This window comes from Lepus europaeus, chromosome 11, assembly GCF_033115175.1.
Source record: "Lepus europaeus isolate LE1 chromosome 11, mLepTim1.pri, whole genome shotgun sequence".
In the NCBI taxonomy this organism is placed as follows: domain Eukaryota; kingdom Metazoa; phylum Chordata; class Mammalia; order Lagomorpha; family Leporidae; genus Lepus; species Lepus europaeus.
The window spans coordinates 73834698-73849085 of NC_084837.1; the positions used below are offsets into that span (position 1 = coordinate 73834698).

The window sequence follows — 14388 nt, forward strand, 5'->3', positions numbered from 1 at the left end:
AATCTCTGGATATCCTATTCTTTTCCACTTATTTATATGCCAATCTCAGTATTAATTCTTGCTTTATAACCGTAGCTTCATAGTAAGTTTTGAAATTAAAAACTGTAATTCTTTCTTTTCCTTTCTCTAAAACCTTTTGGCTATTCTGGGTCCTCTGCATTGTCATATGGTTTCAGCTCATTCATGTCAACCACAGATCCCGCTGGGGTTCTGATAGGGACCGTGTTGAATCTGTGCATCACTTTGAGGTGAAATCTCATTTTAACAGTATCAAATTCTTCTAATTCCTGTATGCTTCTCTGTTTAGATCCTTAATTTCTCTCAGAAATGGTTTGTAATTTCCAATGTTCAAGTCTTACTATTTTTAAATTTTTTCCTAGATATGTTATTCTTTTTAAGAATTTTCAAAAAAGATTCATTTATTTATTTCCAAAGTAGAGGTAGAGGGAGAAAGAGAATCTTCCACCTGTTGGTTCACTCCCTAAACGGCCACAACAGCCAGAGCTGGGCCAGTCTGAAGCCAGGAGCTAGGAGTGTTCTGCTTTTGTTTTTCTTCTGTTCAAAATATTTCCCAATTTCCTGTTTGTTGCTTTATGACCCCAAAGCTTGTTCAGAAGTGATTTAACTATTCTCAAATATTTGGAGGTTAAAAAATTTCCCTCAGCTTTTTATTTCTAATTTAAATCCCTTCTTCATTGTGGACAGTGAACACACTTTGTCTGATTTTGATGCTTTTAAATGTACTGAGACTTGTCTTATTGTCTTGCATGTAATTTATCCTGGAGAATGATTCATGCATGCTTGAAAAAATATGTATTCTGCTGTTGTTCAAAACAGCGTTGCATAAATGTCAGATCAAGTTGTTGCCAGTAGTTTCAAATCTGTTGTGTGTGATATTGTAACCATTCTACCAGCCTTTTTATGGTTACTGATTTTTAGTTTCCTCTCCTTTCAACCTATAGGTATATTTGAGTCAAAAATGTGTCCTTGTGAATTGTATATATTAGGTCTTATTTTTTTTAAATCCAGTTTGACAATTTCTCTTCTGATTGGAATGTTTAACCCATTCACATTGAATGCAATCACTGATATGGTTCAATTTATGTCTGTTTTGTTGGATTTTTATATAGCAGATGTATTTCGTGTTCCTCTATTTTTCCTCTAATTTTTTTTTTTTTTGGTAAGTTTGTTTCATTTTGTTAATGCATCATTGGCTCCCCACTCCCCAGGAAAAAAAATTTTTTTTTTTTTAGTGTTTCCTCTCAGCATTAAAATGTGCATCTTAACTTATCAAAGATATTTGATATTAATTTTTATTACTTTCCTGAGGCTGCTTTAACAAAAGATCACAAACTGGATGTCTTAAAACAACAGTTATTCTCCCAGTTCTGAGACTGCTACTATGATTACTGAATGCCAGGTTTTACTGCATCTCTCCCCAAATCACACAAGCCCCCTTAAGCAGAAAAGATATTGTTTTTCATAGCTTGAGCTACTCTGGCAATGCTATCTGAGCTGGAAAAGTGGAAGATACAGGGGCAGCCTTATGTAAGAATGCTATACTTTGACTAATCTTATCCAGAGTCCAATGGTTTTAAATAAATAACAAACCAATTTCCTGTATGCTGTTGGTCAATTTGCAGAATCCTAAAATTGTCTTGACAACTTTGTGCTGTGTTGCCCTTGCTTTTTTAAAAAACATTAATTTGAAAGAGAGACAGACAGACACACAGAATTCCCATCTTCTGGTCCACTCCCAGGTGCCTGCAATGGCCAGGACTGGGCACAGGGCCAAAGCCAGCAACCATGAACACAATCCAGGTTTCCCACAGGGGTACCAGGAACTCAATATTTGAGCCATCACTGCTGACTCCCAAGGTTTGCATTAGCAGGAAGCTGGAGCCAGGAGCTGAAGTCAGGCATAGAACCCAGGTATGCCAGTATGGTATCCAGGCTTCTTAAACACTAGGCAAACCACCCACACATACTTGCTTTTTTAAAAAGAGAATTTCTCGAAATCCTCAGTCTGCCATTCTGGATGCGAAAATCTACTTAAAAATGTTTATTGAGTTACAATTCTCATGCTGTTTACATACCACCCATGTAAAATACCCAGTTGGAATCATAAAACAGGGGGTCTGGGGTGGGCATTTGGTGCGGATTAAGTAACCACTGGGATGCTCACTTGCCTTATCTGTGCCTGGTTCATGTTCAGGCTACTCTGCTTATGATCCAGCTTCCTGCTCCTGCAAGTTTGGAGGAAGCATATGATGGCTCAACTGCTTGGGCCTCTGCCACCCAGAGCAGAATGAATAGGTTTCAGGCTCCTGGCTTTGGCCTGGCCCAGCTTCAGGCTGTTGCAGGTATTTGAGAAGAGAATGAGTGAATGAAGATTGATCTCTCTCTGCCTTTCAAGCAGATGAAAATCAAATTTTTAAAAGCCCACCTGGGAAACTGTATTAAGATGGCAGAATAGGGAGGGGGTTTGCTTCTATAGTCTAGAAGGTAGTTTAAAAAAAGTGAAAAGAGTGCAGTCTCAGGGAAGAGTTAGGGAAAAATCAGCAGAGGAAACTGCAAATTGGAGGGATACAGTGGACCTATGTGGAGGTTAAAGACATGCACAACTCAGGACCCCAGCAGCCAAGAGACTGTGTACCATTGTTGGAGAGTGAGGTGAGACCAGACTGCAGCAGCCCAAACCACTGGTGAAAAAGCTGCGGGAAGAGCCTAGAGGGAATCTGGCTTGGAGCCCCATGGGGGATAGTGTACCTGCCAACCTAGAGGAGAAAAAACAAAGGGGGAGGTGCACGTTTCTCTCTCCCTATCACCCTGTAGATGAGTCCCATAACTAGCTGATAGAGATCATGCACCATTTTAGACATACATAACAGCTGCAACAGCCCATGTCTGCACCCAGCAACCAGTCAAGTGGAGACTCCTGAATCTGGTGGGGAGAACAGATGGGGGGTGGGTGCTCATGGCTATGGGAGGCTTATGTGCTGGGACTGTGAAAACACTGAGGCTGTGTGGGAGGGCGCAGGGTGTGGCCAGAACTTTTGGTAGTCACTGTGGGAGGCTCCATATACTCAAGGCTCCCTGGTTACCTGGTGAGGGACATTGCTGGGGAATCTGAGTTTATGCTGAGGAATGCACAGATTCTTTGTGTGGTCCTTATGGCAGAGTGGATGAATAATATAGTGCCCAGGCACTGGTTTCTTTTGAGGAAAGGAGCTCAGCTGAGTCTACACCAATAAACAAGAACAAATGTCCCCTCTAATAAAAAAAGAGAGATTTACCACTCCACAGACACACGTCACCTCAGACACATCCTTCACCCTGGAGAACTGAACAGAGCTCCCTGGTCACACTGACCACATGTCTCTAGGTATTCACTGAAAGCAGGTACTCCACTAATCTACATAGGAATAGTACAAAGATATAAGCCACCACAGCAAAAACCCAAAGAAACCAACTAGTATTTCCACAAATGCCAAATAACAAATGAACCAAGAAACAAGAATAAAGAAGATAACATGACACCCTCAAAAGAACATAACACTTAAATACTAGATTGTGAAGATGATGAGATTGAAGAAATACCAGAAATGGAATTTTAAAAAATTGATCATAGGATTACTGAGAAGTAATCAAAAGCCATTGCATGAAACTAATGAAATCCGTACATGACATGAAAGAAAATTTCTCCCATGAAATTGAGATCTTAAAGAGAAATCAAAATGAAATCTTGGCAGGTGCTGTGGCTCACTAGGCTAATCCTCTGCCTGTGGCACCAGCACCCCAGGTTCTAGTCCCCGTCAGGGCGCTGGATTCTGTCCTGGTTGCTCCTCTTCCAGTCCAGCTCTCTGCTGTGGCCTGGGAAGGCAGTGGAGGATTGCCCAAGTGCTTGGGCCCTGCACCCACATGGGAGATTGGGAGGAAGCACCTGGCTCCTGGCTTCGGATCGGCACAGCGTGCTGCCTGTAGTGGACATTTGGGGGGGTGAACTAATGGAAAAGGAAGACCTTTCTCTCTGTTTCTCTCTAACTCTACCTGTCAAAAAAATAAATAAAAAAATTTAAAAAATGAAATTTTGGAAATAAAGAATTCAATAGAACAAATAAAAAATAGGGTGGAAAGCCTTAACAACAGAATAGGTAAAGCAGAAGAAAGAATACCGACTTAGAAGACAAAGCACGGGGAATTATACAGTCAGACCAAACACAAGAAGAGGAAATTGGAAAACTAAGAAACACTATTGGGAATCTATAGGATACTATCAAGTGACCCAACATACGGGTTCTAGAGTTCCTGAAGGCGTGGAAAGAGAGACAGGATTAGAAGGCCTTTTTAGTGAAATAATAACAGAAAATTTCCCCAATTCAGAGAAAGAAAGGGACATCCAAGTACAGGAAGCACATATAACTCCTAATAGACTTGACCAGAAAAGATCTTCACCATGACACAATGTAGTCAAACTCTCCACAGTAAAACATACAGAAAAGATTCTAAAATGTGCACTAGAGAAATGCCAGATTACGTTCAGATGATCTCCCATTAGACTCATAGCAGACTTCTCATCAGAAACTCTACAGGCTAGGAGAGAATGGCGAGATATATTCTAAGTCTTAAGAGAAAAGAACTATCAACCCTGAATACTATACCCTGAAAAGCTCTCATTTATGAATGAAGGTGAAATAAAGACCTTTCATGACAAACAGAAATTAAGAGAATTGGTCACAACCCATCCAGCTCTGCAGAAGACGCTTAAGAATGTGCTGCACACAGCAGCACAGAAACATGTTCATAACTACAAAAGAAGGTAAAGGAAGAAAATCTCCCAGTGAAAGTAAAAAGGAAATCCAAAGCAAAAAATAGGAATATTTATGGAAAGTGGCAGTTACTTATCAATAGTCACTTTGAATGTAAATGGCCTCAAGTCTCCAGTTAAAAGAGACTAGCTGAACACATTAAAAAATAAAACTCATCTATTTGCTGCCTACAAGAAACACATCTCATCAACAAAGACGCACGCAAACTGAAAGAGAAAGGATAGAAAAATATATTCCATGCCAGAAGAAACCAAAAAAGAGCTGGTGTAGCCATCTTAATATCAGACAAGATAGACTTTAACATAAAAACTGTTAAAAGAGACAAAGAAGGGCACTATGTAATGATTAAGGAATCAATTTAACAGGAATATGTCACTATTATGAACATATATGCATCTAATTACAGGGCACCTGGCTATGTAAAAGAAATGTTAAGGGACTTAAAGGGAGACACAGACTCAAATACAATCGTAATGAGGGATTTTAATACCCCACTTTCAGCAATGGACAGATCAACCAGACAGAAAATAATTCAGCAATGGACAGATCAACCAGACAGAAAATAATTCAGCAATGGACAGATCAACCAGACAGAAAATACACAAGGAAACAGCAGAGTTAATTCACAATATAGACCAAATGGAACTAACAGATATCTACAGAACTTTTCATCCTACAGTTGCAGAATACACATTCTTCTCACCAGTACATGGAACTTTCTCTAGGATTCACCACATGTTAGGCCATAAAGCAAGTCTCAGAAAATTCAAAAAATACAAATCATACCATGCATCTTCTCAGACCACAAAGTAATGAAGCTGAAAATCGACAACTCAGGAACCTCTAGAACATATGCAAACACATGAAGAATGAACAACATGCTCCTGAATGAACAGTGGGTCGTAGAAGAAATCAAAAGAGAAATAAAAAAATTTCTGGAAACAAATCAAGACACAATACAACATATCAAAACTTATAGGATACAGCCAAAGCAGTGTTAAGAGGAAAGTTTATAGCAATAGACACCTACATCAAGAAACTGGAAAGGCACCAAATAAATGAGCTATCAATGCATCTAAAGGATCTAGAAAAACAACAGCAAACCAAACTCAAAACTAGTAGGAGAAAAGAAATAATTAAAATTAGAGAAGAAATCAACAAAAATTGAAACAAAAAATACAAAAGATCAGCAAAACTAAGAGCTGGTTTTTTTAAAAAAAATAAACAAAATTGATACACCATTGGCCCAACTAACCAAAAAAATGGAGAGAAAAGATCCAAATCAATAAAATTAGAGATGAAAAAGGAAATGTAATAACAGATACCACAGAAAGAAAAAGAATCATCAGAAATTATTACAAAGAGCTGTATGCCAACAAACTGGGATAACTAGAGGAAACAGATAGATTCCTGGACACATACAACGTACACAGAAAACCTAAACAGGCCCATTTAAAAGATGGAAATTGAATCAATAATAAAGACCCTCCCATCAAAGAAAAGCCCAGGACTGGATGACTTCACTGCTGAATTCTACTTGACATTTAAAGAAGAACCAACTCCAATTCTTCTCAAGTTATAAAACAACTGAAAGTGAGGGAATCCTCCGAATTCTTTCTACGAAACCAGCATCACCTTAATTCCTAAACCTGAAAAAGAAGCAACATTGAAAAAGAACTACAGATGAATTTTCCTGGTGAACATAGATGCAAAAATCCTCAATAAAATTCTAGGCAATTGAATCCAACAACACATGAGAAAGATCATTCACCCAGACCAAGTGGGATTTATTCCTGGCAGGCAGGGATGGTTCAACATTTGCAAATCAGTCAATCTGATACATCACATTAACAAACTGCTGGACAAACCACATAGGTTCCCAGGTCCACTTCCAGGGTGTTAAGTGTTATTTCAGAATTCTTCTCACTTCTCTGTGTACTCATGCTGATGGATGAAGTCCTCCTGGAACCCAGCAGCCTCACCCTGCCAAGTATAGTGCATAATCCCAGGGCCACACACAGTTCCTGTCCCCCTCTCTCCCCACCAGGAGAAGGCATTAAGGTGTGTGTGGGGTGTGTGTGTCTATTTGTCAGTTCTCATCTGTATCATATACGTCACTATGTTTTGCAGTATAGAAGGCATTTGCCAACTTTCAAATTTCCAAGATTCTTTAGAATACTCTCATGAGGAAGTTACATTTACTTTTACCAGTCTTCAGAAAAACAACTTGTGTTGTTGTAAAATGTGTAGTGAATTTATTTATAAGACAATGACAAAACCCCTTTACATCCATATCTTTATTTGAACAATTTTCTATGATAGCTAGGAGAATACAGCATTAATGACACACACCTACTAAGCACAACATCAGACAACTACAAATTTAGAGCACAAATGTCATTCTGATATTATTTTGGCTTTCATATTAGCACTAGATGATATCCAGTGAAAACCCAGGTTTCAGGTTTTTGTTGATATGAGGTGAATTATTTTTTTCAGATTTCCTGTGAGATATGCTGGAATGGGCTAAGTTAAAACTAGAGTTGACAATGCCTTTCACTTCTCAGTACCTCTGCTTCCTTTTAATGGATGAGTATTTCACCTAAAAACATTTCAAAGGTTAACTCTATCACTATTTTCTATGCATATCAAAGAATTCTTTCTCCAGATTAATGAGGAAAATATTTGAAAAACTGCAACATTCAATTTCATTATAGACAAAAGCCATGTTCATTTCATAAATTAATAAATAAGGTTAATAATTAGACTATGTTAAATGTTATGAGCTCATTTTCTGTGTAACACTGTTAGAGCAGTTTAAATTTCCCAAGAACATAACAGAGTCAATGTTACTCCAGGATCCCACAAAAATACATAACTAGGAATCATAAATTACAACATACATATCCACATTTAAAGGAAAAATTCACCATTTGTTGGAAAAAAATAATGGCTCAAGTGATTTAGAGAGCCTGAAATGTAGGCTAAAATGTTATACCACATGATAATAATAAGATATTTGAAACTACTGACTCTGAGAAATGCATGAAAATGTACTGACTGCCAACCACTGAATTGTATATACCAACCTCAACTTAGGAAAACCCAAACAGTTTCTTCCAAGTGTTTCAAGCAATCTTACAGTACTAAGGAGATGCTAGCCATTTTCAGAATTTAATAATGTCCATTAAACCAATAAAAATTTTTTAAGACAAAATTATAAAATAAAAAATGTATAAAAATGCATTTTGAAAGATATTTTACATAGTACACTTCAGTTCCTGATCTATTAAGAAATCTACTGTAATTCCAGGTTGAATTGTTTAATTTAGGATAATAAATTGGGTTAGAATTACAGCACTCATTTCTGTTTTCACTCAATCTTTTATAGTACAGGGCTCTTAAAATTTATTTTTTATGGAATGTCCAAGAAGTTTTAGCGTTGTCTCCTTTACCTGTATTAAGAAAGGGTTAGTGGGAAACAAGATATTCAAGTATTCCCAAGAATTTAGCTGATCTCTGTATTCTGCCGTGTATTCTACTCATCACTTACTTATGACAGTCTCAATTACTCAGGAACATTCTTGAAACTGACTTTTTCTTGGTTCTGAGATTGCTGTTGCCCCTAGTTCTAAGCCCTGTTTGGAAACACCAGAAAGGCAAGGACGGAGAAAGTAACAGTAGGGGAAGGGCATGCAGGAAGGGCAGAAGGGAATTAGGGGTTGGAGGCCACACCCAACCCAAACCCTCACAGAACCTTAGAAAACTGGCATGATATCCTCTCCAGGCAAGATATCCCTCACAGAGGAGACGTTCTGGAGAACTTAAGGCAGCTCTAGAAGGGAAGGGAGCGAGGGTTAAGGCGGCCCTCACAGCACAGCCTGAGAACACATTACAATGCACTTATCCATGAACAGAGGCCATGGCAACACACAGAGCCTCTAATACGCATGCAAACAGCATACCTCCTAGCTCCAAAGTGGACACCTGTAGCATGCACACACTGTAGTGTCCAAAAACACATGAGTTTGTACCTGGCCTGCCCAGGTGGACAGCCCTCTGAAGTGCCCCAAGGGCCTGGGCTCCTCTGTGCTGAGGACCTAAACTAGGTTGGGCAGCCTGCACCCGTAGGGTCTCTGCAGGCCCCCCGCGGCTTACCTCTGGCTCCAGCAGAGCCGCTGAGTGCCGGGGGAGGGGGTGGAGGGCGTGTGACCTTCCTCTTCACTGGGAGCAGATTTCACTGCTTCCTGTCTCTTTGGCCCAGGCAGCCTGCTACTAATGAATCCTTAAATGCAGACTGCTGCCACTCCTGTGGGAGCACTGATTCATGACAAAGCCAAGTCTAGTTATGGCGGGGAATTAGGACAAACAGGCAAATCAGCTGGCACTGGGCATTTGGTCTTGTTGGGATGACAAACACCCTCATACTCAGCACTTGCTCCAATGCCAGCTGCCAACTCTGACTAGGGAAAAGGCTCCCTTGCAGGCCTGGGGCACCCCTGGGTAGCAGGACGGGAAGGATGTAACCTCATGACTTTTTAGTAGTCCTTCCTGGTGTCTGCCCACGCTGCCACTGCCATACTTGGGACAGCAGGTTTGCCAGAGGGCCAAGGACTGTGGAACCTCAGGCAGGTCCATCTTAAGTTCCCATCAGCTAATGAGCAGAGGGGCACACTGCCTACTGCCCCTGCTGCTGGGAGGAGGACGTGAGGTCCACAGAGGAAGAGCTGGAGAAGAGATGGGTGAGCCGCACACACTAGCCTATTTCCTGCCAAGCAGTCAACACTGCCCGGAGGCTTCATGATTATGTGGCTTGACTAACTCTGCGAACTGGTGGCTTTGGGGAGAGATGGAGAGAGTGAGCAGAGAGAGAAGAGAACAGGTGTGAGGACTTTTCAGGACAGTGGCAGGTGCCCGTGTTCTTGGGGTTATCAGGAAAGTAATTTCTCCTCCACAATCACTGCATTAAATTCTAATAACATACTTTTGCAGCCTGCTCCACTGTGTTAGCAACAGATTCCATCTATGTTACACATGTTACTTACCCAGAAAGAGCCAACTCTCTACTGAATGAAAGAACTGAAGGGAAAAAAATTACAAGACAAACCACCAAAAGTAACACAGATTTCTAAATTTCCTATCAGTTGCCTTTGGAAAATATTTTGATGAAAAAAGTGTCAGGTATGTGGGGAATTTTCAAAACTCCAGAGGAATCAGGAAACTGCCTTTTGGATTTTGTGCCATGTTCATCTTCTCCACTCTTAGAGCGACTCTCAGGCAGAGCAAAGCCTCAACCTGTGAAAAGCTGGAGAAAGTGACACTGCCACTAAGGTTTCAGCTCTGCACCCCAAGGGTGAGACAGTCCGAGCTTATGGTGGGGGAGGGCGCTGGGAAGGGGCTAGTGAGACCCAGAACCACACTGTGGCTCCCAGTATCTCTTCCTCTGAATTCCTGTTGTGTGTCACAGAGCAACTAAGAAAAAGCCAATTCATGATAGCACTACAGAACTGCTGCAGAGAAGGGGGAGCAACAAGAACTTGTGCAAAAACTGGCCACTAGGAAGGCCAATAGGGTCAACTAAGGACTGACTCTGTCTGCCAGCCTTCAACACACAGCAGCAGGAGAGTCAGCAGGGGATGGGACAGACAGGAGGAGGGTAAGGGGAGAGGAAAGGGAGAATCAGGCCAAGGAGAGGCTGCTGGAGGGGCATGTGAAGCTGGGTGAGAAAGTGTGGTTGACAGGAGAGTGTGCAATTCCCTGACTGGCCAAAGGATAGCTATGGTCAACAGAATCTTGTTGCATCCTCAAGAAAGTAGTACACAGGGTCATTTTTCGGGTCTGGGGGGTTGGGGGAGGCCGGGAAACCCTGGTTGTAAGGTATTGATTATCATAATGACTCAAAATCCTCAGGTCACCAGGAGAAGTTAATTCAGGTCCCCATCTGGGGCTTGCAGGAAGGTGGGGCCTGCAGTAGCAGAAACTCTGCGCTACCATCACCGGAGCAGGAGAAATCCCACAGTGGCCACGGGGCGTACACCCAGGCGTGCGAGAGCAGCTCCAGCACCGCACAGCAGAAAGAAAGCAGACAGGACAGCGAGCAAGGCTCAGAACAGACACACTTCAGGACAGGAGCTGGGATGGCAGTGGGAGCTTCCACATGATCTCGAATACCTGACGAGGTGCTGAAGCATGGGGGTCTTTCCACAGGGGACTAAGCCGGGCAGAGGGCCCAAGTGCACTGCCTACACCAGGACTGTCTATTCTTAGCACTTGCCCCACCCATGTCCCACCTATGCCGGTAGACTGGGACACACTTGGTACCAGCCAAATGGAGGTAAGAGTTAAGTGTTCACTAAAAACCACCTTGACAACCAGGAAAAACTGAGAATCTGATTGACTTAGTGTTTTTGGTTGATGTCGCAAACAAATAAATGTATTCAAATGGAATAAAGCAGTACATAATAAAAATTATTTAAATGAATTCACTTTCAAGTAACACATACAGAATAGGGCTTTCTAGAAACATGTTCATAAATGATGTACATTTAAGAACTTGTGATTTATGCTTTGTTAAATGAATTACAGGCACTATACACATATCCTCCCCCCAGAGGAAGGACTTACTGAGCAACCACAGCTCCTTTCTCTATGAGCCAAGCACTCAGAGAGAATTCTGGAGCTGGAATGGACCTTAAGAATCAGTTGTCCAACCCTTTTATTTTATAAACAAGGAAACTGAGGTCCAAATAAGTTTGTAGACAGTATTCATCATTTAATAACAACCTCTGCCACTGATGGGAAACTGTTTGACTTCCATAAATAATATTGCACATATTTTAATAAGATATGTCATTTTTATAGACCATGTAGCAGTTAAATTATATAAATCTATGCTTGTATTTGGGAACCAGAGTTTCTAATGAATGCTATGAATTTGTTTTTGTACAACGTGAAGGATTTACTGTATAAGACTTCTAGAAAAAATGGAGAATAGGTTTATTTAGAATTTCAAATGAAAACTTATGGAATCTGGGTCTTATTGAACCAAATCCTCTATAAAATTCAACAATTTTCTTATACTTATGTCTTCTTAAAGTATTTCTAATATGATGCTCTTTAAAGTATCTATTGGTAATTGAGGACATTTATAGAAGTTGCAAAGCCTAAAAAAACCTGAATCATAACTAAATACCTATTATATACCTTCTTTTGCATAATTCATAAGATAATCAAAGTTTTAAGACCTGAATAATGAATATTCTGACAATTCTTTCTTGACAGTGACTGAGATCAATTCTTAATAAATTAAGAAAGAAAACCTGTCCAGACTGAAAGCATACAGGGCAGGAATCAGATCTGGTAACTAAAGTCACTTCACAAACACTGCAGCCTGATGCAATATCCAGCCAGGGAAAACAAGTGAGCACATCAAGGTAATGCATCCAGGATCAGTACCAACGTCAACAATCGCCACCCTGCCCGATCCTACTCCTAAGTGTCAAGCATTTTGTCATATTAATAAATGACATCCAGTGCCTGTTACTTATGCAGATGAATCTGCAGACCATTTGCATATAATCCAGTTAAAACTGTTATCTGATGGAATTGTAAACAGTTGGTAAAAGAGAAGCTTATTGTTACAGCATCTAATAAGAATATCGCTTACATTCTAAGAAGACAGCATGTAGCAGCAATTTGAAATGCTCAGTAAACTACAGTACCAATGGACATCTATGCTCTATAGCAAACCAACACTCTTTTAATATCTCTATATCATAGTGACACAAATAAGGAAGCTATTTGACCAATTACTTTTCATACTGCCAGTTTATTTCTTTCATCCAGTCTGGTGGTATCCACACAGCTGATGGCTAACCTGGTGAGATATGTGTTCAATGGCAAGTTTTCTTTCAAGTCTTCTGTTCAGTGCAGAGGAGGTTCTTCGCTGATGTTTTCTGACCAACAGCTCATATATGGAATTTATGCTTTTTATACCATGTGAGTGCAGTACTGAGGATTTGAAATAAATGCTGGCAGCTAAAGACATTTTTTTCTGCCTTCTTTCCTTTCCTTCCTTCTTTCTCTCCTTTCCTTCTTCACTCACTCACCTGTATGTAAACTCAGGATACCTAGCTGATCAAGGATGGGTGTTGCTATAAAGGTAGCATAGCACACAGGAGCCTATCTTTCTTTCCAGGTGATGATGGAAGTATTCCAGGGGGGTTTCCAGTTAACAGCCTCTTGTTTGAGAGAGAAATCAGTACTTCCTCTTCAAACCTGTTACTTTCAGTAGCTCACTGGAAATAATGGGTTCTTACTCCAGGCAAGAGATGCACTGTCCACATTTGCCTGGATATCACTTTCAGACCCGTGCAATGAATCCCAGGCCCAGGCTGGCTGGGATCTGGATTGTTTCTAGCGCGAGGGAGGATGGGTTAAAGGGAAAGGTGACAGGAAAGATGTGTTTAGCATCCATGAGCAGCTGAGGAGAGTCTTTCCTATCCCGTAAACGCATCTGAGAAGATAAAAAGAAGACCAACAGCACGTTAGTTCTTTGCATCTTAAAAGGTCTAACCAAACATATTCAGTGAACACAGAATGTTTGTTATTTCTTTTAAAATCACATTTCTCAATTAACTGTTATCAAAAAAGCTGATGCACTATTAAATAGGATTAAATAATATAAGATAAACACACACTATCTTTCAATAAATTGTGAAATTTCCATTCAAAGAATGCTGGTGAATCAAAGGAAAGGAAAGCCAAGGAGTGGAGTGCTTACCTGTATGGTACGAATAAACGACACAGAGACTCTTTCTTCAAACTCGTTAACTGGGGTATACAAGTTCAACACTTTGACGATCTGTGAGGAAAGAAAGGATCAAAGTTTTTGGCATCTTATCAAATGCACACTGAAATATATGATCTGGAAAATTAAAAGGATCCATGTGTTCTGTTTTCAATTCTTTTTGGGTTGGGTGGGGACAAGAGGAAGCAGAAGCACAGCTACCTTTGCTGTTTGAATTTTCATAGCAAGAATGTGCTGGTATACAGTTGTATGATGTTTAGGAAGCAATATGCACTTAGAGAAACATTCAGAGAACCAAGACCATGAAAAACAAAAGCACCCTCACTCCCATCCTTCCAGTCTCCCAAAGCAACAGCTGTCCTGAGTGGCCATCTAGTTACTTCCTACACATTTTCTGGTGTAAGCTGCTTTTATATAAGTGGGGGTCATTCTATTAATATTATTCTACAATATATACTTGCATCATATAAAATATATCTGGCCATATTAAAAATAATAGAATTAAATATTGTTTCTTTTGATCTCTTACAAATCATATTTTGACAAAAGATGTTATTATAAATGAACAAAAACACAGGCTTCTAAAGAAATGAACCAATTAAAGGGTATGAAGGTCTTTAAAAATTCAAATTAGTTTCTTTTGTAAAATGTAAAATTTTTTCTAATAAAAATGAATCGTTGCTTATATAAGACAGAAGTATGAGATGGTGGGCTTGTTTATCAGATCTCTGGGTGACAAACTGAGTCAGG

General features: G+C 40.1%; 1 protein-coding gene across 10 annotated transcripts in view; it reads right to left on the bottom strand.

Annotated features, from left to right (window-relative positions):
- Positions 1-6766: 6766 nt before the first annotated feature.
- The window catches only part of MYO5A (myosin VA), a 240985-nt gene continuing 233363 nt past the window's right edge, over positions 6767-14388 (bottom strand). For all 10 annotated transcript variants that reach the window (XM_062205939.1, XM_062205938.1, XM_062205944.1 and 7 more), the window contains 2 exons: positions 13612-13692; positions 6767-13344 (listed from right to left, as the gene is read on the bottom strand). In XM_062205939.1, the coding sequence (XP_062061923.1) occupies positions 13192-13344; positions 13612-13692 (234 nt within the window). In that variant the 3' untranslated portion in view covers positions 6767-13191. The remainder of the gene's footprint in view (positions 13345-13611; positions 13693-14388) is intronic.